This window comes from Mus pahari, chromosome 4 (genome assembly GCF_900095145.1).
Source record: "Mus pahari chromosome 4, PAHARI_EIJ_v1.1, whole genome shotgun sequence".
Lineage (NCBI taxonomy): Eukaryota > Metazoa > Chordata > Mammalia > Rodentia > Muridae > Mus > Mus pahari.
In genome coordinates, this window is record NC_034593.1 from 31092335 (window position 1) to 31118740 (window position 26406).

Genomic DNA, 26406 nt, shown 5'->3' on the forward strand with positions numbered 1-26406 from the left:
TCGCACTGGTATCCGGGGACCTCTGACTCGCACTGGTATCCGGGGACCTCTGTCTCGCACTGGTATCCGGGGACCTCTGACTCGCACTGGTATCCTTGTGTTCAGTTGGAAGAGTTGTACGCACAGTTTAGAATTTATAAATATGTGTGCGCTTTAACCATGCCATTGACAATTACTTTAAGATACGGGTATCTATGGGGCGTGGTATGTAGGGTGGTAGGGGAGACAAGGGAGGTGCTCAAGGCTGGTCGATGGTTTTCAGATGGGTACAAAGCAGAAAGCAGCAGTCATTCGCTGAAAAGCATAGAAGAGAATTTCAAACTCTATAATAAGGACTCCAGGAAAATCTTATATTACTGAGGATGATTTATTATTGATAGCAATGGCATTCATTTTATTGTGTCTGTTAACTTACTGTTGAGTTATAAGCTAGGCTTTGAATGGCTAGAATTTCCATGTTGCTTAAAAGATCTTGTTTCTGCTATTGATAATTTGTTGATACTATCTAAGGCTAACAGACTATATAACCAGAATATGCCTACAGAACTCCAACTTATACAAGTTACATTTGAGGAATGACTTATTATTGAAGTATCGCACATTAGTGAACAAGATCTTTACTTTAATGACTTGCCTACAAAGAAACTAGTTATAAAGAACATTACAATTTTTTGCCAAAAGAGATTGATTTGAGAATATCAGGAAATGACTATTTCATGAACTTTCTCTTGGTATTTCTTAGCATTTTTATAGATTTTTTTGCTCTTAAAAAAAAAACCAACTGTGTCTCTGTCAATCATGAACAATCTCTCTCCATCTAGAACAGCCTCAGCTGTTCTAGAACTCACTGTGTAGTTCAGATTGGCTCTGAATCTATGGTTATCTGCCTGCCTTACTCTCCCAAGTACTGGAATTACAGGTATGAGTTGTATGTTGTAGAATGCGAAGCTCAAGAACACACACACACCATCACGTGGTTGTCCACTCTTTGCTGTTCTGTTACTTAATAAGAACAGCTAAAAATCTACCCCTCTGTCAAGAATCTCATTTACCATACAATTTTATTACCTAGAGTCCTTGTGTTACAAAATGTATACCTTAGTATTTCAAATTTTTTATTAATTTTTTTTCCAGAACCTTTTGTCTCCACACTGTATACTGGGGCTAAATTGTTTGATTTCAGCCCTGTGGTGGTTTGAATGAGAATGGCCCCTATAGGATCAAATGTTTGGCTGCATGGTTAGTGGAACTGTTTGGGAAGGACGAGGAAGCAAACCTTGCTAGAATATGTGTGGCCTTGTTGGAGGAGATGTGTCACTGGGGACTTGTCTTTGAGGTTTCGAAAGCCCGCACCACACCACACCCACACAACTGCTGCCTATGGATTAAGATGCTAAGCTCTGTGCCGGGCGTGGTGGTGCATGCCTTTAATCCCAGCACTCGGGAGGCAGAGGCAGGCGGATTTCTGAGTTCGAGGCCAGCCTGGTCTACAGAGTGAGTTCCAGGACAGCCAGGGCTATACAGAGAAACCCTGTCTCGAAAAACCAAAAAAAAAAAAAAAAAAAAAAAAAAAAAAAAAAAAAAAAAAAAAAAAAAAAAAAAAAAAAAAAAAAAAAAAAAAAAAAAAAAAAAAAAAAAAAAAACCAAACCAAAACAAAACAAAACAAAAGATGCTAAGCTCTGTGCTACTGCTCCAATCAAGCCTGCTTCTAAGCTGCCACGGTCCCCACCATGAAGGTCATGAATTAACCCTCTGAAAGCAAGTCCCCAGTTAAACAGTCTTATCAGAGTTGCCCTTGGTCACAGTGTTTCTTCACAGCAATAGAATACTGACTGACATAACAGCCACTCAAGTGTGAGGCAGGTCTCCCAATAAAAACAAACTCAAAGCAAAGTGCCCTATGGTATGAGGATATAAGAGATGAGGGAGAGCTACTCATGTCTCATGACTCACAGAAGGAGTGCCCTCCAACCTTTTCTATAGAGCAGAAATGGGCAGAGCAGTCGGCCCCGGTGGGTAAACAGGTCTCCAGTGCTGGATGCCCTTGGCATGTTACTTCCAGCCTTTGAAATAAGGAAGGAAGATGCCAAACTCTGAGAATGTGAACAGAATATATTTTTAGGTTTTCCCCTCTCTTCTGACCTCCACCCAATGGTTGTACGAAGCCAGCACTCAGAGGGCACCCTGAAGGGACTCCATTCTCACAAAAGCACCCAGCAGTGCTGACTGATCTGCAAGGCTGTGTTTAGGCTCCTTCACTAGTGCAGCAGTGGACAGCCAGAGACTTTCACTACTACAGACTGAACTCTCTGCCTCCCAGTTTTGCCCCTGGGCCCAATGGGAGGGTGTGTGGGGAAAGCAGCTGTCCATTTGCAAGTCAGAAAGAGTTCCCACAAGAACCTGCCCATGTCAGCAACTGCACCTCGGAATTCCAGGCTCTAAGACAGTTAACAACAGATGTCTGTCGAAGTCCACAGGGTCTTATTGGCACAGCCAGAATTGAATAAGACACTTTGCATTTGTTTAAAGATTTTTTTTTTTAATGCTTCTTGGGATCTTTGTATTTGTACAAACATCTAAGCAGATGAAAATTTCTTCTGGGAACTATTTTTATACAGCCATTGGGAACCTTCTGCTTCACTCCACTCAGAGGCAAAAATACAAGCAGCACTCCCTGGCTGCCATAACTTTCCATGGAGTCATCTGACCTCTGTAATAGCATCTCTACAGCTGTGACTGAGTCCTACCTGAAGTGTGTGCTAAAACGCAGATTTCCAATCCTACTCCAGAGGAACTGATTCTACATGTCCCGGGGTGGGCCCCGGCAATATGCATTTTACATGAACACCACTGGCAATTTCTGTGTATGCTAAAATACAGGAGCCTGCACCGTAAACCTGCAGAACTACTCTGTATCAATGACCCTGGGTTACTGGGCTTTTTGGCACTTGTCACACCGGCCCTAACAAAGGTAAAGCTGAAACGATGTGCTTGAGTTGCAAAGAACGAGGAACATACAACCCGACATTCATTTCCTTTTTTAAAAATTGTTGTTATTATTTAAAATCGGATCTCCATAGGGTTTCTGCTAGAGCAATCTACAGAGCGCCTTTATCTTTGAGCATTTAATGACACGTTTTTGCTTTATCAAGAAATGAAGCTTTTAAACGAGTTACTGAATTAAGCAGCTGAAGATAGTGCCTGTTACAGCATCCATTAGGCCTTTTATGAGGATTCAAGTGCTAAGGCCAAATGACTATTGTGTATCGAGCCCCTTTATGCATGAACTCTGTCTTCTTTTTTTTTTTTTTTTTTTTTGTGTATCTGAATGTATTTTCTCAAAGCAAGCACCAGTCTTATAATACAGAAGAAAAACAAGAAAGCTAAGCGAATACATCCATCAAGGTACACTGGTTCTTAACACAAAACAAAGAAAATGCATACATAAAAAGATGGCAGGAGCCAGGCCATGTTTACAACTGAGAATAGGAACAACCCTAATTAAGATCAGCTAAACACAGGAGCCAGGTGAATGCTCTGCTGCAATGCTAGTCTACTGTTAAACCCACCACCAGGGGTCCTTTAGTAAATACCTGATTATGCTATTCCTCTGGGCCTAGTGAAAAACCTGCACCAGGGGAATTCTGTTCTACTAACTTTTCAGAACTCTGTCTTCTTATGCTCCCTGTATTTTAAAGACTATTCAAGTTATTTAAATTTGAAAGCAGTATATTAACAAACACCTCTTAAGTGCCATTACTGCACATATTCCGGAGGAGCGAGATCATTTCTTGCTTATCATTATCCGTGGAGTCCATCCCCAGAGCCTGAGGAGATGAGATGCTTGCTAAGTGTCTGCAGTGGAGCTACCTGTCTTCCCATGTGGCCTAAGGTTCCCTGTACAACCATCCATCTTGCTACTCTGAAATACCCAAATCAAACCAGCATTCCTAATGCATATCTCAAAGTACCAGTTAGGATGGGAAACCTCCAAGGCACCGATAGCCCATGATTTGATCCTGCCAGTCACAAGGTCCTGACACTTCCCTTTAGGAATGTCCTCACGCTCACTCTGTCTCTCCATCCTTGGCTGCACCACCCTCAGGGACTTCTCGGATCACCCACTGGGTTATCACAGCAGCTTTGCGAGTGAGGAGGAGGTGAAGCAGGTCAGCCTTACTGAGCATCTGAGACCCGTGCTGGGTTTCCAAGGTACCATCCGTCTTCATTCTCCCCAACCGTGTTATGAAGCAAACTTGTTTTCTCTGACTCATAAATACGAAAATTGACCTAAAATATTCCCAAGGTCACACATCCAGCCAAGTGCAGGTTGGGAGCCAGTGCAGTCTATTTGGTGTTTCCTGGGGCCTCCAATCCTCTTTACACCCGCCCGTAGTCACTCCCAGAATGGCGACTGCCGAAGACAACTGGTCTATCAAGCCACATTCTCACAGTCCCCTTCTGAGTTAATATCCCTTTACCTCACCTTCAGGAATGTCCACAGCTCCCTGTGACAGCCTAGCCAGCCTTGCTCTCAAATCTTTCCCTCTCCATTCTGGTGCTGTGCAATCCCCCTTCCTCCTATACGACCAAGGATATTTTCTAAAGACGTATTAAGAAACTTTTCTTATTTTATGTTTCCAAATGCAGGGTTTTTGCCCTTGTTGAGTGACTGCCTTTCCTGCCTACAGGACAGTGAGTGCCACATAGAAAAAGATCAAGGGAACATGCTGAGATTTACAAGACAAAGGAGGACTTAGGAGAAGAATTTGGGGAAAGAGAAGGTGTTCTTGGCTGGATCTTCTCTGTTCCCTTATCTATGCATTCTGCAAGACCCTCACCACAGAATGATCTCATCGCACGCCACAGCAGAGAAGATCAAAGGGACTGATAGGAATCACAAGTGACATGTGGATTCAGGAAGGTCAGGATGACTGATTTAAGATGTTTAGAAATGCAGGAGGAACATTCCAGAAGCTGGTATAACAGAGTCAAGAAGTCACTCAACTGCTTAGATGAGCAGAGCTTTGCCTGGTGTCTTCAACCAGCTGAATACAAGAGAGAAAATAACCCAGATTCCATAGAGAGGGCAGTGCACAGTGGAAGCTTTCTCCTGCCACTCCTGACTCCCATGTGGTATGTGCTGAAAGATGAGAGCCAGGGAGCCTGCATCAAAGGCAGGATGATGTGTCAAGGGACAGAGGATGCTGCAGAGACCAGGGGCGTCAGCGATATTCCAACACAGAGGGTGCACTTTTTCCTTACAAAGCAAATCAGCCAAGATTAACTTCCTGCTACTGGTAAGAAATACTCAAGTGAGTACTGAACATGGCCCAGAGACCAGAAAGTCAAAGGATATCAACACTCGCAACAGCTTCTCAGCATTGGAAATTAACGCCCATTGCCACAATAACAGCCAAACTAGCAAGAGGAGATGCTTCGTTTAATAAAGTGGAGGGCATAGCTTTCATCTCTCTGGTGATGGTTCCCGAGACAGAAAAGTCCACCCCTGGTGTCCACACGAGAGGAGGGGAAGAGATGGCTTCCTGGAGTATTGAAAATCATCCAAAGAACGCTTTCACTATAGCATCAAACAGCTAAATGAGGCCAGCTTTCCAGCATCCTCCACGCTTGCTCCCAGATGAGGTGCAGAAGGGCCACGCAGGTCTGGACCTCTCCAGAGACTGGAAGGAGACTCGGAAAGTAAAGGCACTTATGCTCTGGCTCAGAATACAGAAAGACACTGCCCTAGTTGGCCAGATTCCTGTGTGATATAGAGCAGATCTCTCCCTGTCAGCTCATGGAACTGCTTAATTGCTTAATTACCTTAATTGCTTAATTTATTGATTGCTTAATTCACTTGCTGAATAAATATCTGTTTAGTAAGCAATGAAAACAAAACAAAACAACCTTAAAACTTATTTACACCACATCCATTGGATATTGGGTTATTTTGTCTCTTGTATTCAGTTGGTTGAAGACACAAGGTATGCTCATCTAAGCTGTTGAGTGACTTCTTGACTCTGTTATACCAGCTTCTGGAATGTTCCTCCTGCATTTCTAAACATCTTAAAGCAGTTATTCATCAATGTAGATCCTTTCTCCTGCCATGGTCCAGCTCACATTGTAGGTTTTTTTTTTTAAGGTTTTTTTTTTTTTAATTTTATTTATTCACCATTGCTCTCTTCAGACACACCAGAAGAGGGCATCAGATCCCATTGCAGATGGCTGTGAGTCACCATGTGGTTGCTGAGAATTGAACTCAGGACCTCTGGAAGAGCAGTCAGTGCTCTTAACCACTGAGCCATCTCTCTAGCCCCTCACATTGTATCTTAAGATAGAGGGTGAAGCCTCTGTGACCTGCAAGATCTGTTCATTCTGAGATGTGAGGTCTTTGACCCTTTCTGCAATTGTTCTTGACCACCTGAGTCTGAAGCTCTGGAATATGGATAACTTCATAAACTGAGATGACTTTATTTTCCTCCTTGATTTTTGTCTCTTGGCTCATTCTCTTGGGTGGCATGTGTGTCCTCATGTTTGATAGAGAGAGAATGTGTTTGACTTCATATGTCATCAACTTCTTATGTCATCTCTAGAGACCTAGAACGGCCCAGTGAATATTCAACACTAGACAATATTCAACAATCAACACAAAAATGCATCATGAAGCAGTCACTATGCTGTTTGTGGTACTGGAGACAGTGGAGTGGGAAGCTGCAGGCTCTGACAAAGGGACTAAATAAACATCAGCAATGAAATAGCAAGAAACGGGTGACCTGGAGCCCCCCTAGCAAGCAGTGCCTGCCAGTCAATTTAGCCACTGATGGAATATCTAACATATTTTTTTTCCCAGCATGCCTCTATATACAGAGAAGAAGAGAAGAAAGAGCTCAACAGAGCTACCCCGAACTTGCATCTTATAATATGTGATCGTGGAGGGGAAGAAGTTCGGCGGAGCCACTCCTAAGTGTATCAGTACCACGACATGTGAGTCTACATGTACCTACACACATCAGACATCACAGCCCACCAACACTGTGACAACCAGACCAGCAATAGACGATTCTTCATGTAACAAAGAAAAGGGCAGAGATTCCCATGCAGTGCTGGAGAGGTGGCTCAGCAGCTGAAGGTGCCTCTTGACAAGTTGACAAGTTTGAGTCTCTGGACCCATGCCGTGAAGGAAGAGAACTGGCCTTGGTACGTTGTTTTCTAGCCTCCATAGCCCCTCCTTGCCAAATACATAAATGTTACCAAAAAAAAAAAAAAAAAAAAAAGAATCCCCATGCCACAAAATTAAGATGTAGCAATTTCCACACTTACCAGGCCTGAAAGATAGCTGGGTCTCTATAGTGGTGGGTCTTCAAGCTTTTGCTGGTCTGAATTACATCAGATTTTTTTTTTTTTTGACATGGTCTTACTGTGTAACCCTGGCTGGTCTAGAGCTCATGATATAGACCTGGCTGGCTTTGAAGTGACATAGACCTGCCTGCCTTTAACTCCCAAGCTCTGGGATTAAAGGTGCACATACCACCATACCTGGTCTACATTCAGAATTAGTAGTGTATAATAAGCCTGTTAGGTGTATGTTAACTGCAAAGGACAAGAAGCTATTAAATAGTGGAGGGGGAAGCTCAGTCTCCTGCCTTCACTTCCCTTTCATCTTCTGAAAGCACAATGTTATCCATCCAGATTCTTGGCAGCTAAAACTAGACAAAGCAAAAAGAAATGGAGTAGTTTGCTATTACCTCCAAAGTCCACAGGGATCAGAAGGGGATGCTCCAGCCATTTCCAGCTTGATTCTTGGGGATATTTCTCAAATCTGTATGCTCATGAAAGCATCAGGCAACACATTCTAGAATGCACATATCTGTTTTCTGGAATGCATCTGTGCCTAAGGCCCTTAAACCAACTTTTGTAGTACTGTGTGTCTGTCCATGTTCACGCCTGTCTCAAGGATTTGGTAACTTCCTGCAGAGCACAGGCTGCCCCTATGCCCCTGTGCCCCTGTGCCTGGCTGTCACATACTATGGAGAGTACCTGCTGGTATATGGGTGCACACATGGCACTAATACTAACTGCTACGTCTGAGGACTCTAGGAACAGAGAATCTGCCCTCAGATCAAAGAATGCCCTTAGTTACATATTACAGCATGTGCAGGTAATGGTGACTTTTCAGTAAAAAGGATATAATGAATGCGTTAATGAAAATTAATAATCAATCATAAAGCCATATAAACCATCACTCTCTCGCAACCAACTTTTCAATTTTAGATTTCTGTTTAATTACATCTGATCCTTAGATACACACCCCAACCCAGAAGTTTTTGCAAGTTAGATGTCTTTTGATTTTGATCTTATATTAAGTATGTATTACTAGGAAAATCTGAGGGTAAATAAGGGATATATATCATAAGATTAAGAATTTCTCATGATTCATTAATAATTTAGACTTCCTTACAAAATGAATTTATTTTCAGGATAGCATTTGAGACAGACTCAAGATAATAAAGGAAAAATTCTTATGAATTCAGTATAAATGGAATAGGAATGGAGACAAAATGAACTCAAAGGACAAAAATCTACTGACTAAAGAGACTCTCATATTTTGGCTACTTAAATATTAATTGTCACCAGTTAATTCTGCATGCCTAGTCTCATATTTTATGAGAAGCAGAGAGACCTGACTTTCTTGCACGTCCAAAGCCTGAAGCCTAGCATTCTCTGTCCCAGTCTATCTCATCAGCCTGCACCCTCTGCCTCATCAGAGCTCAAATCACCACCTTTATTTGATAAAATACATCTAGAGATGCAAAACAGGAGCAAAAAAAAGAAAAACCATTGAGGTCAAGGTCTCAACAGGATGTACAACATCTGGTGGCATTTAAAAATCATTAAAACCCCTCTGGTGTGCTTAGCGTTTGAATGCAGAAGGTAGGGGAGTATTCTCTAGAGATTTTTGGTTTTTTTTTTTTTTGGTTGTTTTGTTTTGATTTTGATACATAGTATTTCCTATGTACCCCAGCTTCAAACTCACAGTGACTCTCCTGCCTCACCCTCCTGAGTGCTGAAATTCCGTGTGTAAGTCACCATGCCAAGCTTAGTTTTCTCTTAATAGAATTTCTAACTGGGTAACTGTAGTTAAACATCCCTGACCTAGATGCTAAATTAAAGGTAGAGTGCTATAAAGAGGCCTAATTATTCTCCTAATGGCCCTATTGTGTCCCTTCTGTACAAGCATGAAGTTAGCCACCCGAGTCCACCCGTCAGCCCCTCTGTGGAAGGCCAGACTCCCTGGTGTTCACCCTGTGCTGACACTGGTCGGACACCCCTCCCCCTGCACACACACACACTTACAGTGACGCTGTCATATGTTAAGGGCAATATGAAGTTGGCTGAGAAGCCAGAGCCCTCTCCACAGATGCTTGTGCAGGCCCCACCCCCGTGCAGGCCTCACCCCCGTGCAGGCCTCACCCCCGTGCAAGGGGTTCATGCTCCCTGGAGAGCCAGGAAGGTGCAGGAGTTCTGCCAACAGCTTTTCTTCCCCAACACATGTCCCATGTTGTTTTATTGTCTAACTGTAAACCAGGTTATGGTTTCCAGGAAAGCTTAATGGCTAAGAATAACTTTAATAACGAGAGGAGAGGATGAAAAGCTTGATGTGCCATCACAGGAATGAAAACCCCTACACCCCTATCCTCAGAGAATGGGCAGAGTAAGGCAGGGACCCACCACCTCTGCGGTAATGGGGTAAGGGATGGCAGTAACTCTCGGCAGGGTCTTTCGTTTGGAGAGGGCCTCTTCACTCCTTTGCCCTGGCCGCCATTCTCCTATTACCTCACAAACGTTCTTAAGTCGATCTGCCATCCACAGCTGAGTGGCGATGATGACTTAATTGGATCTCATAGATGAGTTAGTGCTAATTAATAGTTTCCTATACTGTTCTTCCCTGGAGTAAATTTATTTTAGAATGTCTTTGAGAAAGATATAAATCTGTCAACTAAAGGAGGCCAAGCACAAACAGCAGAGCCCTGGGAACCTATTTCAGATGACCTGGGACCGCTGTGACTTAGCTAGCTGTAGCTTCAGTTTCTTAATTTGTGAAAGAAGGCAAGGGACAAGGCTTCCACCTCAAGCATGAGTCTCCTCTTTAGAATCTTCCGGGTTGTGCAGTTCTGAGATGGTAGGGGATGGATGGTTGAGGGTCCTATATCACTGTGAAAATCATTATTTACCTGCTTGCTTAAAATCGTCAGTCAAACTATTGCAGATGCCAAAAAGATTTTGCTGACAGGATCCTGATATAGCTGTCTCCTGTGAGGCTATGCCAGTGCCTGGCAAATACAGAAGTGGATGCTCACAGTCATCTATTGGATGGAGCACAGGGTCCCCAATGAAGGAGCTACAGAAAACCAAGCAGCTGAAGGTGTCCGCAGCCCTATAGTAGGAGCAACTATATGAACTAACCAGTAACCCCAAAGCTCCCTAAGACTGAACCACCAATAAAAGAAAACACACAGAGGGACTCATGGCTCCAGCTGCATATGTAACAGAGAATGGCCTAGTCGGCCATCAGTGGGAGGAGAGGCCCTTGGTTTTGTGAAGATTCTATACCCCAGTATAAGGGAATGCCAGGGCTACGAAGTGGGAGTGGGTGGGTTGGGGAGCAGGGGGAGGAAGGAGGGGATAGGGGATTTTCGGAGAGGAAACTAGGAAAGGGGATAGCATTTGAAATGTAAATGAAGAAAATATCTAATAAAAATATATTAAAAAAATCATCAGCCAAGACTATAAACATTCTTCATTCTTCAGTCTCAGTTCTGTTTTAAATGATACCATCAACATGCAAATAAACAAAACACAACCACAGAGATGTTTGGTTTCAGGCAAAGAACTTTCTTATCCCCCTTCTCTCCAAAATTCCTCTGTGGTCAGGAGAATAAAGAATAGTAATGGAAACCCCAGAAAAAAACAAGAGACATTTGTACTCCAAGCCAAGATATATGAAGATGGTACGGAGGGAGGTCAGACAACAGCTCATTACTTAGACAAAAAGCAGGTGTCCAGATAGAGCATGGCTGGGAGCAGGCTGGTCTGCTCTGTCCCCTGGCTGAGAAGGTCTGGAAGCTAAGGAAACGAAAACTCAGGCTGAATCTTGAAATGAGTGACTTGCTTAAGTCTAGATCAGAAGCAGGAAGAAGTGCTCCTGCAGACCCTGAACCCCAATGTAATTAAATGACAACCCTTCCACTCTTCCGTAAGAGAGAGAATATGGCCTCTCTGGAGGCACAGAAACAGACAACTAGATGGGGTATCCCTGAGCAGACATCAACCATCAGGAATTTCAGCCCACCTTTACAACAGTAACAGGAGTTTTATAATTTTCTAGTCCTCCCCTAAGAAATATAATTTTAAAAAAGACACCCCAAAGAAGAAAAATATGCTACACAAAGGGAACATGCCTTTAAAAAAAAAAAAAGAAGAAGGAAAAGAGGAACATTACTAAGAAAAGAGGTCTTAGAAATAAAAGTTATTGTTTGTTTGTTTATTTATTTATTTAAGTGGCTAGTTAGGCCTTGGGGACGGAGCTTGGTGCAAATGCATGTCCTTAGCACGCACAGGATCCTCAGTTTACTCCCCAGACCCTATGCCTGGGATTTCTCATGAAGCATAATGTAAAAGATAAGTTTAGAGAGGCAGGAGAGAAGAGATAGAAAAACTAGATTGGTCTAGGAAATTTAATGTAAAAATCATCAGGGATTCTCAAGAGAAGGAAGATTGAAAAGAGCGATGAGGAAATTTGGCAAGGACAAAAGAAACATTTCAGGAAGTAGTGCTAGAAAATATCCCAGAACAAAGGGACACCAACTCCAGGTCAAGGGTGTCACCAAGTGTTCTGTTCAGCAGTGAAAACAGCCCCCGTCCCCCAGTGCACAGCCCCAGAAGAGAATAGATAAAGGACCATTCTAAAAGCTTCCTAAGGAAAGAAAAGCTTCGAGGCCACATGCAAAGTCTGAGAACTCTAGAGGGGAACACACTCTGTAGAAGACTTAGCTAAAGAACCAAAGCCCAAATGTGACAAATAGTTATTTCAAGAAAACTACATAATTATAAAAGAAATGTAGCATTATTAGACTATTTGGTAGCTCTAAGTAATATGGTTTCATGATTAAATAATGAAGATTTTAAGATGTTGGCCAGATTATTTATAATAGCCAGAACCTGGAAAGAACCCGGATGTCCCTCAATAGAGGAATGGATACAGAAACTGTGGTACATTTACACAATGGAGTACTACTCAGCTATTAAAAACAATGAATTTATGAAATTCTTGGGCAAATGGATGTATCTAGAGGATATCATCCTTAGTGAGGTAACCCAATCACAAAAGAAGTCACTAGATATCCACTTACTGATAAGCGGATATTAGCCCAGAAACTTAGAATACCCAAGATACATTTTGCAAAACACAAGAAAACCAAGAATGATGACCATCGTGTGGATACTTCATTCCTCCTTAGAATAAGGAACAAAATACCCGTGAAAGGATATAGATACAGAGACAAAATTTCAAGCTAAGATGAAAGGATGGACTATTCAGAGACTACCCCATTCGGGAGTCCATCCCATCATCTGCCACCAAACCCAGATACTAATGCACATGTCAGCAAGATTCTGCTGAAGGGATCCTGATATAGTGGCCTCTTGTGAGGCTATGCCAGTGCCTGGCAAACACAGAAGTGGATGCTCACAGTCAGCTATTGGATGGAACACAGGGCCCCCAATGGAGGAGCTAGAGAAAGTACCCAAGGAGCTGAAGGGGGCTGCAACCCTGTAGGTGGAACAACAATATGAACTAACCAGTACCCCCTGAGCTTGTGTCTCTAGCTGCATATGTAGCAGNAGATGGCCTANTCGGCCATCATTGGGAAGAGAGGCCCCTTGGTCTTGCAAACTTTATATGACCCAGCACAGGGGAAGGCCAGGGCCAAGTAGTGGGAGTGGGTGAGTAGGGGAGCAGGGGCAGGGGTGGGGTATAGGGAACTTTCGGGATAGCATTTGAAATGTAAATAAAGAAAATAAAATAATAAAAAAAAAGAAATCTGATGCTGACAGGAGCCTGGTACTGAGCTCTAGTGCTCTCTCTCTCTCTCTCTCTCTCTCTCTCTCTCCTTGTTTTCCCCCCATAGGTGGATGATCTTTTTTGCTGAAGCAAAAGTGCTTTCCTGAAGCACAGTGTAATAATGATCGATAACATTTGTATGAAGTTAGGATTATGGGTAATCAGGAGATGTTTCTGTGTATCAGTATATAGCAGTGGTTCTCAACCTTCCTAATGCTGTAACTCTTTTATGTAGTTCCTCATGTTCAGGTGATACTACCCACCCACCATAGCATATAAATATTATGATGCTACTTTTTACCTGTAACTTTTGATATTGCTGTCTCTTGAAATGCTATGCAGGGAGCCAAACATGGGACTGAGCAAGGGGACCCAGATTGTGAAGTTTGGGCAAGGACTGAAGGAGCAGAAGGGGGTTGCAACCCCATAAGGAGAGCAACAAAATCAATCAACTAGAGCCCCCCAAATCTCACAGGCACTAAAACACCAACCATAGAGTACACATGGGGGCATCCATAGTTCCTGCTGGATATGTAGCAGAGGACTGCCTCATCTGGCATCAGTGGGAGGGAAGACCCTTAGTCCTGTACAGGATTGATGGTCCAGGGTTGGGGAATGCTAGGGCACTGAGGCAGGAATGTGGAGAGGAGGGGGTATAGGACCATCCTCATACATATAGGCAGCAGGTGAAGTGGAGGGGATGGGGTTTTTGGAGGGGAAACTGAGAAGGAGGATAACATTTGGAATGGAAATANATAAGAAAACCAATAAAGAAAAAGAAAAAAACATTAAAAAAAAATCACACACACACACACAAAAAGATGTTGGCCAGAAATTGTAACAAATCATGTTGTGGAAGATGAGGGGAGAATAAGAGGTATATGTGAACAAAAATTCTCAAGATTTCTGATGGTCCCTCAATGATATGTGTATCAAAGTGTCATTACATGATGGAGCTGAAGGTGGGGTGGAGAAACAGAGCGGGCAGGAGAAGATGAGGTCTAATGGAACAGGTGGGACCTGCTGCTCATAGAAGTGTTTTGTGTTCTAGCATCCAAAGCTATGTTTGTGTACTGCTTTGACACTGTATAAAAATAATTTGAAACAAACTAACAAAATGACAGTTCTCTATCCCACATGATGAAATTGTGCCCCCGGGGCATGAATCTGATGATATAATGAAAAGTGTCAAATTACTAAGGATCTCAAGTTCTGTGCCACTCTGTGCTTTGCTTGAAAATTAAACAAGGAATTTTCCTTGCAAGGAAATCTGCCTCTTCCTTTATAACATCAGTCAGATTTTTTCCTGACAGTCTAGAGAGAGTCAACAGTTACTTGAGAACTGAGTTCTCCTCCAGTGGTGGAAAGGATGTGTTACAATCTGATATCTAAACACATCCATATGATGGGTCCTTATCCCATAGCCAAACCAACCCCCAGAAACCTATATTCAACTAGGCAGCTTAGCATCAGAAGCACTGTGTCCTCAGGCCACCCTTTCAAACAGCTGAGCATTAAGAGCTGACTGTGCCTTGCTTAGTAACTTTTGGAAATTATGTTGCTGTGTGTGCCGATTTCCTCATTTGTCAATGACAGTGACAAACCCTCTTCTATGGAGCTGTGATTCAACCAGAGTATACATAAACAGAAACTGTTGTTTTCATTATAACTAACGTTTGGCACAGAGCTCTCTTTTCTGGAAGTCTGCCTCTGTTAAACAAAGCATTCTGAGAATTATAATACATTTGCTGGTATTCGTTCACATATACCAGGATTGACTTGCCTTTACAGTAGATGTACAAATGTCTGTTGTCTCTAGTTCTTGCCACAATTGTGTCAATTTTCCATTTTCCTGAAATTCTCTAGGCAGCCCAGAGTAAGCACCACCCTGCCTTCACTCCTCTTCCCCCTCCTTTCTATCAAAACACTTTTCCCAAGGATTCCTCTGTTTTTCTTGAATGGGCCTTTGGACAATCTAATGTGAGCATGCAATGCCTCGACAAGTCCTCCAGACAGCAAGGTCTCACCCTCTCCCCAGTTCCAGCCTGGAATTTCCAACTCTTGGTGAACACCATGATGAGAATCACCTGACGACCCTTTCCTCTCTACAATGGCCTCAATAGTCCTGGTTAGAATACCCAGACTCTCCCTAATCCAGCTTCCTTTAAAAACTAATTATGTAAAGTACACTAAAAAGCAACCAAACAAACCCAGTCCCATAGATTCCATTTACATGTTCTCTCTCCCAGTCTTCTCCTATCTCAAGCTCAGCCCTGACAGCTACAGCAGCCCCCTAATTGGTTCCTTCCTATTCTGTCAACTGCCACTTCAGTGCATGCTACACAGAGAGACTTTGATCACATCGAGTTCGCTTTTAAACAACCAAAGGCTCCCTACTGCCATAGCTCGACACATATCTTGACATAAGACTTTCACATTGATGCCCAGAATGACACAGCCTCCAAACCGCACCACTCTCCTTCTCACTCTATGCTTCAACCACTCAGTTGCCATGGTCCTGAACCATACCTGGCATTTTGAGGGAGGATGGAGCTTGAAATAATTACCCACTTCGTGTCATCCTAAGAATCCTTCCAGTCCATGTTGGTTTCTTTAATTTCTTCACAGACAAATAACCTTGTCTCCTGCTGTCCTTGGCTCTTCATAGCTCTATTTTCATACTATTTTTTGAGTAATACTCATTTTCTTCAGATTGATAGCATCATTGTCCAGGTCCAGCATCTCTGTCGCTCTCCCTCACAGAGAAAAGCTTTGTTCCTCGTCTTTGTGGGTTGTTGAACCATGCCTGCACTGTACATGTCTCCTTGAGGACTGTCTTTGAGCTGGAACTCATGAGAACACACTTCTAGACCTTTCCATATTTATCAGATATACTTAATAAATCAAACTTCCTGAATGAGTTTCTCTCTGATGATGCTATTTGGTGCTGCTAGTCTGCAAGCAATAGGGATAGAAGTGCTTTGTTTGAGTCAATGGTTGAGTCAAGAGTCCTATCAAAGGATGGAGGCATCTCATATGTGACTTAACAGAGGGCATTCTTCCCTCTTCAGCCTATTCAGATTCCCAAGTGAAAGTCTGGAACATGGACCAAATATGCAACAGAATGTGTGTGTGTGTGTGTGTGTGTGTGTGTGTGTGTGTGTCTGTCTGTCTGTCTGTCTGTCTGTCTGTGTCTGTGTCTGTGTTTGTGTGCATACTCATGTTTGCTTCTGTTACTAATCTAGAAGAGGGATTAGGAATGGAGAAGAAGAAATCTTCATGGAAGAGGGAACTATAGTAATGAAATATATCCAATATGTAGAGGGGGAAACTAGGGGAAGGAAGAGAAGCAGACGAGTGGGCGGCACAGGAGTTAGTAGTGGGAGAGGAAAGGGTACTATGAGGAAGCGCATTACTTGTAAGCTAACCTACAACATTAACGACAAGACTTTGAAAGAAAGTGGGTCCTATTCTTAGGATTCTACAGAGTATTAAGCTCAGCTGTGCCACTGCGGTTACTGGATGTGACCCTGAACTGGCTCTGCTAAGTTGTTGACTGACTATGCCACTCTGATTCCAAGGCTGTTCCCCTCACCTTTCCACAGTGATGCGGAGACATTGTGGCTTTACCCTACTCGACACAATAGGAGGGACGGAACTACTTTCTGCTGCATGTAGCAAGACAGCTTCTGATGTCACCAAGTGTCAAATAAATGGGAAGAGAGTGATTCATGAAGTGATCAGTCCTCTCGACTTTAAAAATTAGGAACACACACTTATCGCACGGTGTAAAGTCAGCAGATGTGGCATAGGAGTGACCTCAGCAGTCAGGTAGTGAGCCTCTGGTAGAACTCACTCCGGCTTTGTGTAACTGACTTCAAACTTCAGAAGGGAGACTCATAATTTCGAATCTACCCTACTTCCACAGATAATTAAGTTCCCTATGTGCCAGTTATTTAAGGTAATAGAAGAATTTCATAAAAATCAAGAAACTACAAGTTCATAAACCCAATTTATGGGTTTTATGGAAACAAAAAAAAAAGTGGATAATCTGAAACTTTAGAGGGTGGAAGTGAGCCGACAGGGATGTAATCCCAAAGGATGAGCCTTCTCTCATTTCCTGGGCCATTCCCATGTCCAGTCACAGTATCTGACTTCCTCCCGGGTGCATAGCAGATTTTAAATCAGGACCTTTCCTGAATGATTACTGTTTATGTTCCCTGCCAGCCTGTTAGGACCAGCCTGGCCTGGCCTGAGTTCTCGACCAGTCCAACATCCCCAAGCCACGGTCCCTGCAGCAGACAGACTTTGGGCAGCAAGCGGCGCTGCAGAGCCCGTCCCCTCGACAGGAAAGCCACAAGCCCACTGGCCAAGGAGCCACGACCGAAATGGGTGCCCACGTCCGAACCCCTTCCTCTCAGGACACTCTTTTCCCGCACGCGCAGCGCATCGCCAAGGGAAGCAGAGCAGCGTCCTCTGCATCTTTGCCTCTGGAAGCTGGCCCGGCGCTCTATTGTTCGAATGAACAGGTTCTTTTCTCAATCATTTGCTTGCTAACTGCTACTTTTGCAGAGAGGAAAAAAAGAAACAAGCAGAGACGTGGAGAAGGAAAAAGTCAGAACTGGAGGGAAGGGGAAAGAGTCACCGGCCCTGAGCCTTCTGGGACCCATCGTCCAAGTTGGCCCTAAAAGAATGACCGTCAGAGCCACTGCCCTCAGGTTTGGATGTGAACACGCACACCGCCAGGGAAGCTTTCATCGCACTCAGTGCACCCCGCACAGCACTGTGCCCTGCTAAGCCCCGCTGAGCCCCGTCCTCCACCCCGGTGAGCTGGAGAGGCATAGGGGGACCAGCCGCAGGTCCTGTGCACACAGAACGGTCCACGGTCTCCGGGTAGCTTCGGGTTCGAGTCCCAAATCCTAGCCCGGGTGGCCTCGTTCTCTCTCCCGGAACCCCGCCGTCGGTGATGGTCCACGGGCAGTGCATGCACGTGAGCCCGGCCCGGCCCGGCTTAGCGCCCTGCTTAGCCAGTCGGGATCCCGAGCCTGGTCTCATCCGCCCCGCTCGGCCGCGCTCGGGTACTCACGCGTCGGGCCCCGGGGACGGCGGCGCGCGAGGGCAGGGCGGCTCCAGCCCGCCGTTGACGCCCCTCCAGCCCCGGCGGCGGCGCTGCGGCTCGGCTCCCTCGGCCTCGCCATCCTCCTCCTCCGGAGCGGGCAAGGTCACCCTCGCGGGCTCCCGGCACTTCTTGACCTTGGTGGACATAGCGGCCGAGCTCCCTGCCGCCCGCAGTCAGCAGCCCAGCCGCCCCGGGGCCGCGGCGCTGGGGACGTCCGGGCCGAGCGCGCGACCTGCAGCGGAGCTTGGGGTCCGCGGCCGCGCTGCCGGCTGTGCGCGGTCTGCCGGCCCGACAGCATCGCGGCGAGACGGCGCGGTTTCCCTGTGAGGAGAGGGAGGGGGGAGGGAGGAGGGATGGGAGGAGGGGAGACCAGTCCCTCGCAGACAGCGCTGCGCAGGAATCAGACAAACCAGCAGGTGGGGAGCTGAGAAACAGTAGAAACTTCCCTCCACCCTCCTTTTTACCAGAGCCCCAGAACCCTCATGCATCTGTAGACACAAGTGTCCTAGGGAAGGAAAAGGAATACTCGACTTGTTAGGGTTTTTTTAATGCACACTCAGCTATCTAGATTTTTCAAAGCAAAGCATTGTTAGTTTCCAATTGCCAGGCTTAGCAGAATCCACAGGGGTTTAAGTGCGGTTCCTGGGTCCCTGTGCCTCACAGCCAGTCAATTTCGAAACGTGTGGGATGCTAACTCGAGTTCTGTACTTTTCAAGAAGCATTTTTCAAGGGAGAACATTGTTCGGTTTTGTTTGTTTGTTTATTTGTTTGAGACAAGGTCTCATTCTGTGGCCCAGGATGGCATGGAAGTCAGCATCTGTCACAGGCTGGTCCACACCTCACAGCAATACTTCGGTTTTGGCCTCCGTAAATTACAGCAGCGGGTGCACATGTGTGCGCTGGAGTGTGAGAGGCCAGAGGGCAAACTCTGCTATTCTTCCTTAGGGTCATCCACCTTGTGTTTTTTGAGACAGAAGCTTTTTCTGGAACCTAGGGCTCCTGGATTAGGCTAGACTTGGTTGTAGGCCAGCAAGCCACCAATCTGTTTATCTCTACCTCCCCAGCTTGTGCCACCACAGAAGGCTTTAAAGAGAGTGCAGGGAATGGAACTTGCCCCCCTCCCCATTAATTTTAAAACATAAAGGAATGCACTTTGAAATTTAATGCCACTCAAATTTCGGGGATGAAGAGTTACAGAGTATGATCAATGAGAATTTTATGGAGCAGAGAACCTAGGTGTTGTTATTTTAATCATATCTGTTTATGCAGGAGGCTAGGAATGGAACCCAGAGCCACAGGCCTATGTGCCTCTATCTCTGAGCTATTCACCAGCATGCCTGATAAACTGAGTGAATTACCTCCTCCCCGCTCTCCCCCACACCCCTGGTAAGCAGGTACTGGGAACGTTCCACTCAGACCCAAAGAGTATTCAAGACTTTCTGTTACTTCAGTCAGGCAGATGCCTTCTACAAGGCATCCTGGGAGAATCACAGAAATACCAGCTGAGCTCAGTTAAGACCAGTGAGGTTAGTTCACTTCTAAAGTGTTTTTAGTGGCTACTGCGCTTCATGGAGAAACGGTTCTTTCCAAACTCAAGACACAAAAGTATGGAACTGTGGATCCCTTTCACTTAGCTCTTCAAACGCACATAAAATACTGTGGATTCCTTGCACTGGCAATTAGCAAGCAACGGTTCAAGGAAGCAGTGGCATTTAGTTTGATCCCTGCTTTGGGAAGATGGGAATGTTTGGAAATCGCTTCATGTGTTACTTCATAGGAAAGTGTTAATTTCCACAGCTGAGTTACCAGATCCCCTTTGATTCCATCTTTGAAAGACTTCACAGAAGACCTCCTGCGCACTTCAGTAGCTCTACCTCCAGCTAGGTTCTCATGGTCCTCCCGGCTTCTGTAGCAGACCTCTTCCCTAAGTTGGAGATTTTGTTCAAACAAAGTCTGATCATGATTTTTCTCGATTAAAACAAGCAAGCAAGCAAACAAACAAACAAAAAACCACTGGTGATTCTTGCTTTCATTTTAAAAATCCAAATCTGGCATGTGTCTCAGGGTTTACTGCTGTGCGCAGACACCACGAACAAGGCAACTCTTAGAAGGATAACATTTAATTGGGGCTGGCTTACAGGTTCGGAGGTTCAGTCTATTATCATCAAGGTGGGAGTGTGGGAGCGTGCAAGCATGGCAGCATCCAGGAGGGCATGGTGCAGGAGGAGCTGAGAGTTCTACGTCTTCATCTGAAGGCTGCCAGTGGAATTCTGGCTTCCAGCCAGCTAGGATGTGGGTCTTATAGCCCACACCCACAGAGACACACCTACTCCCTACAAATCATCACGTTACACAAGCCTTCTGTGGCCTGACCCTAACTCTCCAGCCTCTCCTCTTGCTCTGCATAATGGACACATCAGTATGTAACTCCTGTCCTGTTCCACCATCATCGAGGTCACCTTCCCATTTCCCTGTCTCTGTGTCATTTACCTACACTGAACTGTCTTATGATTTACCCACCTTCTATTCTCCCCTAAAGAGCCTGAGAGAGTCACCCTCTAGTCTGACAGTCTCTGACATCCATCTGGTGTCCCAAGAGATTCAGGAGATCCTGAGTGTCTCTTGTGTATGAGATTCCCATCACTTGAGCTTAACTCCTTATGTGCTGGTCTCCTGTTTGAACTTCACGTTCCTTCTTGGTTTTGCTATTGGAAAACCCATCTTCTGTCACTGCCATTTAGCCGAGTCCATTGTGCACAGGATGAAGACAGAACATGCTGAATGAGTTGACAAGTTTACAGGTTTCTACAATTTACACATCAAATTCATGACCTGGCCTTCTAAGGTTCTGGGGGTACAGGAGTCCCAAGCATTTGTTTACAAAGTCTACCATAGCAACAGTTCAAAGACAGAGTGACTTAAACAACCAAAATGTGTTGTCTCGAATCCCAGGGTCTGGAAGTTGGAGTTCTAAGTGTGAGCAGACTTTTATCATCTTCTGTGTCCTCTCTTCCTGGCTTGTGGGGGGGGGCAAGGATGTCTTTGCCCTATATCCTCACGTGTCCTTCCCATGCTCTCCTTTTCTTATAGAGACTTCATTTATATCAGATTAGGGATCAAAATGAATGCCACCACACTTTAGCTTCCTTCTGTCTTTGAAAAACCATCTCTAACTACTGTCATATTCTGAGATCCTGGGGAATTAGGGCTTGAACATGTGAGTTTGGGGCACAGACACAGTTTAACCTATGATATGCTGACTCTTGTGGGACAAGGGACCTATTCCATGAGAGGCTAACAAGCCTGATTTTGACACAAGGTCTCACATAGTCCAGCCTGGCCTCCGATTTGATAACAATTTTCTTGTTCTCCTACTTCAACCTCCTGAGTACTGTGATTGTGGTGAATGAGCGCCACCACAGCTGGATTAGGAGGTTACTGGAACCCAACCATGGCTTGGTGCAAATTAAGCAAGCATAGGCTAACAGAGCTTCAGCTTCATCCTCAATCAGTTTGACTTTATTATCATTATTATTATTATTATTATTATTATTACTATTATTATTCTTAAGAGCTGTGGCCTTAGGATTAAAGAAAACTTGAGGCAAGGAGAACTCAAAGAAAACAGTTCCAAGAAAAGAGGGAATGAGGTTCTTTCTTGGCACAAGACAGCTTTGTCCTGGTCCGTTTATCTGCAGAAGAGGGTCTTCCCACTGCATCATGAGTGCTGTCGGCTGCCCATGGATTCTGTAAAGTTCATGTCTGCCTAAGGTACATTCAAAACCTGTTACTTCTTTGAGGAACCAAAAATCAATATTCAAAACCTGCGGCGTTTTCAAGTACAGACTTGGCTGCTGAGGAGTAAGTGAAACATAATTTTAATGTTAATTTCAAATAAAATAGTGATGAAAAACCGGCAGATGACAGTTCCCAAGTTTATGCCATGGTCTTTAATAGCATTTTGTACTTCCCGACACTCCCTTTATGAGTAGAGCAAACAGATTTATGCAGGAAAAGAGAGTAAAAGGGTTTCCCAGTTGAAAGGATTCCAGAGGCTGAACATCCTCTACTTTTCTTATCTGTGCTACAGTGTGAAAGTGTAGGCAACTAATGACTGTTGGGAGAGAGGTAGCCTCTCGGAGGACTGAGCTCTTACTGACTGATACAAAGTGTCATCCCTGAACCCATGTACACACAAACTACGAGACTGACTCAGGGGGTAGTATTTATATACTTATGCATATATAAGTGGTAAGCATATATACATAATACATTGTAAGTATATATAAAATGTATAATGTAAATATGTATATAAGTAACAATAATAATGGAACAGAGTGTCAGTTAGATAGTGGGGTGGCAAATGAGTTGGAGGGAAGAAAGGGAGGGAGAATGTGAGGTAATTCTTAGTTAAAATGTATATTTTTTAAAATCTCTGTGAAAATCTTCTATTCCTTCTCCCCAACCCAACTCTTTCTCTGCATGGCTGTTTATAACACATCTGAGTAGAGACACACTAATGGTTACTTCCTGGTACCACATCATGAAGGTTTGATCTGGCAATTTCACCTAGGAACAAGGATTGGAGTCAGGAGTAAGGTTTCAAACATATACGTCTTTCTACATTCATAAGAAGTCTCACTAGCTGACCTTCCTTCCTTCCTTCCTTCCTTCCTTCCTTCCTTCCTTCCTTCCTTCCTTCCTTCCTTTCTTTCTTCCTCTCTTTTTCTTTTAGGTAACTTCACATCAGTAGGGTTTTTTTTTTTAAGGTATTTTGTTTTTTATTTTAAATTTTAATCCATTTTTGTGTGGATGGGTGTCTTATGCCACCTGCTAGTCAGGCTGACTACCTTTGCCCCTGACTGCTCCAACTTTGTGGGAGTCTGTTTTTTTTTTTCAAAGTGAGGAGTCTGGACCAGAGGGAGGGGCAATATAGTCTCTGGATTCTTTACTGAGAATTTAGATCAGACTCCCTTCCTTACCCAGCCCCCAGAAAGGTACCAGGCAGGTCTGGAGACAGCAATGTCAGTACCACCCACCTACCCTGGGCATAGCTCAGCACCCCCAACGCTGGGTTCTTCAACAGCCAGGGCCTGGTACACCACGGCTCAGGCAGCCTTCCCTGCACAGTACAGCTCCCAGTCCTTGAAGGGCTGCAGTGCACAGAGATGAGATGGTAACCACAGTCTTGCTGAGGCCACGGCTATCTGGGAAGGCATTCAGGGTGCCCAAGGTCAAGCAGAACATGGAGGTCAGGTTCAGAGCCCAGTAGTTGTTCAGCTCAGCTAGGTCCTTCACATTCAGGAAGCCTTTGGAAACATCCCCAAGAGTGCCCAAAAGGCGATGAAAGCTTGCACAGCTCTGGTCTGGTCGGGAGTCTCACCTGCTTGTTGATGAGCAGCAGGCCTGCAGCCCCATCAGGTCTATGGAGCTTGCGCATGACCCACAGTAACTATTGTCCGCTGGGTCTCGGAGCCCAGATCGGCAGCACCACTCCCAGGCCGAGCTGCTGTGCAACCAGCTCCTCCTTCATTGGTCAGAGCAATCTAGTTACTATATGCACTTAGGAGCAGCACAGAACGACAGCAACACACCAACAGGGTTGAAGCCCAGGGAACCCGCCTCCCTGTAAGCATGCACACAACGCAGTCCAGCCCGCCACCCTCCAGGCCTCCACATCACTAGTTTTTAAAGCAGGACAAACTATTAAACTAGGAAACGCTATATATTAGAACAATTAGGGCCTAACAGAATTTCTGAACTTACTATATTCTAATTGTACTGGATAGTGTTATGTCAACTTGACACAAGCCAAAGTCATCTGAGAGGATGGAACCTCAAATAAGAAAATGCCTAGGTAAGATCAGGCATTTTCTTGATTGGTAATTGATGAGGGAGGACCCAGCCCACTGTGGGTGGTGCTGTTCCTGGACTGGTGGTCCTGGGTTCTGTGTGAAAGCAAACTGAGCAAGCCATAAGGAGCAAGCCAGTAAGCAGCATTCCTCCATGGCCTCTGCATCAACTCCTGCCTTCAGGTTCCTGCCCTGATTGAGTTCCTGTCCTGATTTCCTTCAATGATGAACAGTGATGTAGAAACATAAGCCAAATAAACGGTCTCCTTCCCTATTTGCTTTTTGGTCCCGGTGCTTCATTGTAGCAATAGAAACCCTAACTAAGATACTAGTTAATGTCCTACTATCTTTTATGCAGAATTTACAGTGCCTTGTAAACTGCATGTCACTAATACGGTTCTTATGAACCAATCGGGTACTAGCCAGTTGCATACTTAAAATGTGTTTCAAAAATTTCTTCATTAGTCAGAAGTCTGGAACTTAAAAATCACTTCATGAGCTGGGCGTGGTGGCGCACGCCTTTAATCCCAGCACTCAGGAGGCAGAGGCAGGCGGATTTCTGAGTTCGAGGCCAGCCTGGTCTACTAAGTGAGTTCCAGGACAGCCAAGGGCTATACAGAGAAACCCTGTCTCGAAAAACCAAAAAAAAAAAAAAAAAAAAAAAAAAAATCACCTCATTATTGAAGCAAGTCATGAATGATGGCTATACTTCCAGAGCACTTGGCTTACTTTTTCCAGTAACTGTATGAGGAAACTATAGAAGAGCATATAAAATAGGTCAGAGGTTTGGAACCCAATCCCACCTCCACTCTTTCAAGGCTCAGTGGGCATGGGAAGGACTACTGAGCCCCTGGAAGCCTCTGTCCCAGGAGTGGTTCTCGGAGTAGGCACAGTGAGAATATTGCATTGACTGTGCCTCCCATTCTGCCAGGCACACAGTAGGCACTCTGTAAACGTTAGCTACTATTCACCCACTATTGTGACCTGCCAAGCAACAGAGTTGCAAAGTCAGAACTCTAAAGCCAGGACCCACCCTGTCAAGTTGAAATGCTCCACTGTAGATTGTTTTAGAGTCATGCTTGTGAACAGCATCTCATTACCTCAGGTTGGCTGCACACTTACTGTGTAATCAAGGATGATATTGAACACCTGACTCTCTTGCTGATGCTTCTTAAACAGTGGAGGATTCAGATGTATCGTCATGTACGGCTTAAAAGCAACAACGAAAACCAGGCTGTGTGTGGTAGTGCCTATGTTTTATCTGAGAAGTTGGGAGGCAGAGGTAGGTGGATCTTTGTGAGTTTGAAGCCAGCTTGGTCTACATAGGAAGTTCTAGGCAAGCCAGGAGTGTAGTAAAATATTTCAAAAAACAAACAAACAAACATCAACCCCCCCCCCCCAAATATCCCAAATATATTTTTACTTTTCTTTTTCTTGTGCTGGCTCAGTTTATATGCTCAGTTTAGCTGGGAACTAGACTGAGAGAACATTGTACTATTCAGGTGCATTCTGACTGAGCTACAGCCCCAGATCAGTGCATTTCCATGTTGGGTCACTGTTCACTTATGTGTTGTCCACACTAGATTCCCTGCAGGCCAAGGAGACCCAGGGAGTCAGAAGATGTTCTGTTTGACCGTATCGCACTGGTGTAATAAAGATGCCACTGGTGAGTGTTCAAAAACGATGACAAATAACCACGGGGACAGCAGATACTTGATCACTGTCTGTGAAGAGATCTAGAAGTAAGGAGCAGGGAGGGACTGCCCTTCCCACGTGGTATCTGAGAATGGGGTTGACTCTTCTCCAGGGTGTGCCTCCACTCTTCCTCTCCATCTCTGAACCACTTTCCCTGACGTCATACTACTTGAATCCTCCCACAGAGTTGTGTGTCAGGCCGACTCTGTCCCACGGACGCTTCATGCTTCACAGTGGCCTGTGTAGTCCACAGCCACTCGCATGTATAAATGCCTAAAGGGTTTACATTTTTCAAAAGCTGAGGTGAACCTCTGTAGGGTAGAAATCCTAGCTATGTGACAAAGGAAATAAAGGACCATCCACTTTACGTGCAGATCTCTGGTCCTCGTCTGTCCTGACTGATGCTGTTGATGTGACAATTGTCCTTCATCTCTGGCCTGGGAACTTTCAATGGTGTGCCACCATCTGAGAAATTGTGTTTCCCTCATTAGCTTACAATCAAGGGGGGGGGTCCAGATGCTTCATAGCTTTGGAGGATTATTGAAAAATAAACAAACAAACAACCTGCTGCTCTCCACAGAGTGGGCTGTGCAAGAATAAATGAGGTCATAGAGGG

General features: G+C 44.7%; 1 protein-coding gene and 1 pseudogene across 2 annotated transcripts in view; both read right to left on the bottom strand.

The window, feature by feature from the left end:
- Trpc3 (transient receptor potential cation channel subfamily C member 3) overlaps nucleotides 1–18565 on the bottom strand; it is a 72708-nt gene extending 54143 nt beyond the window's left edge. Inside the window, exon 1 of one of the 2 annotated variants that reach the window (XM_021195443.1) lies at nucleotides 18211–18565. In XM_021195443.1, the coding sequence (XP_021051102.1) occupies nucleotides 18211–18389 (179 nt within the window). In that variant the 5' untranslated portion in view covers nucleotides 18390–18565. The remainder of the gene's footprint in view (nucleotides 1–18210) is intronic. The other variant, XM_029537966.1, reaches the window with a different exon arrangement.
- On the bottom strand, nucleotides 18417–25298 carry LOC110320273 (annotated as a pseudogene).
- Nucleotides 25299–26406: the final 1108 nt, after the last annotated feature.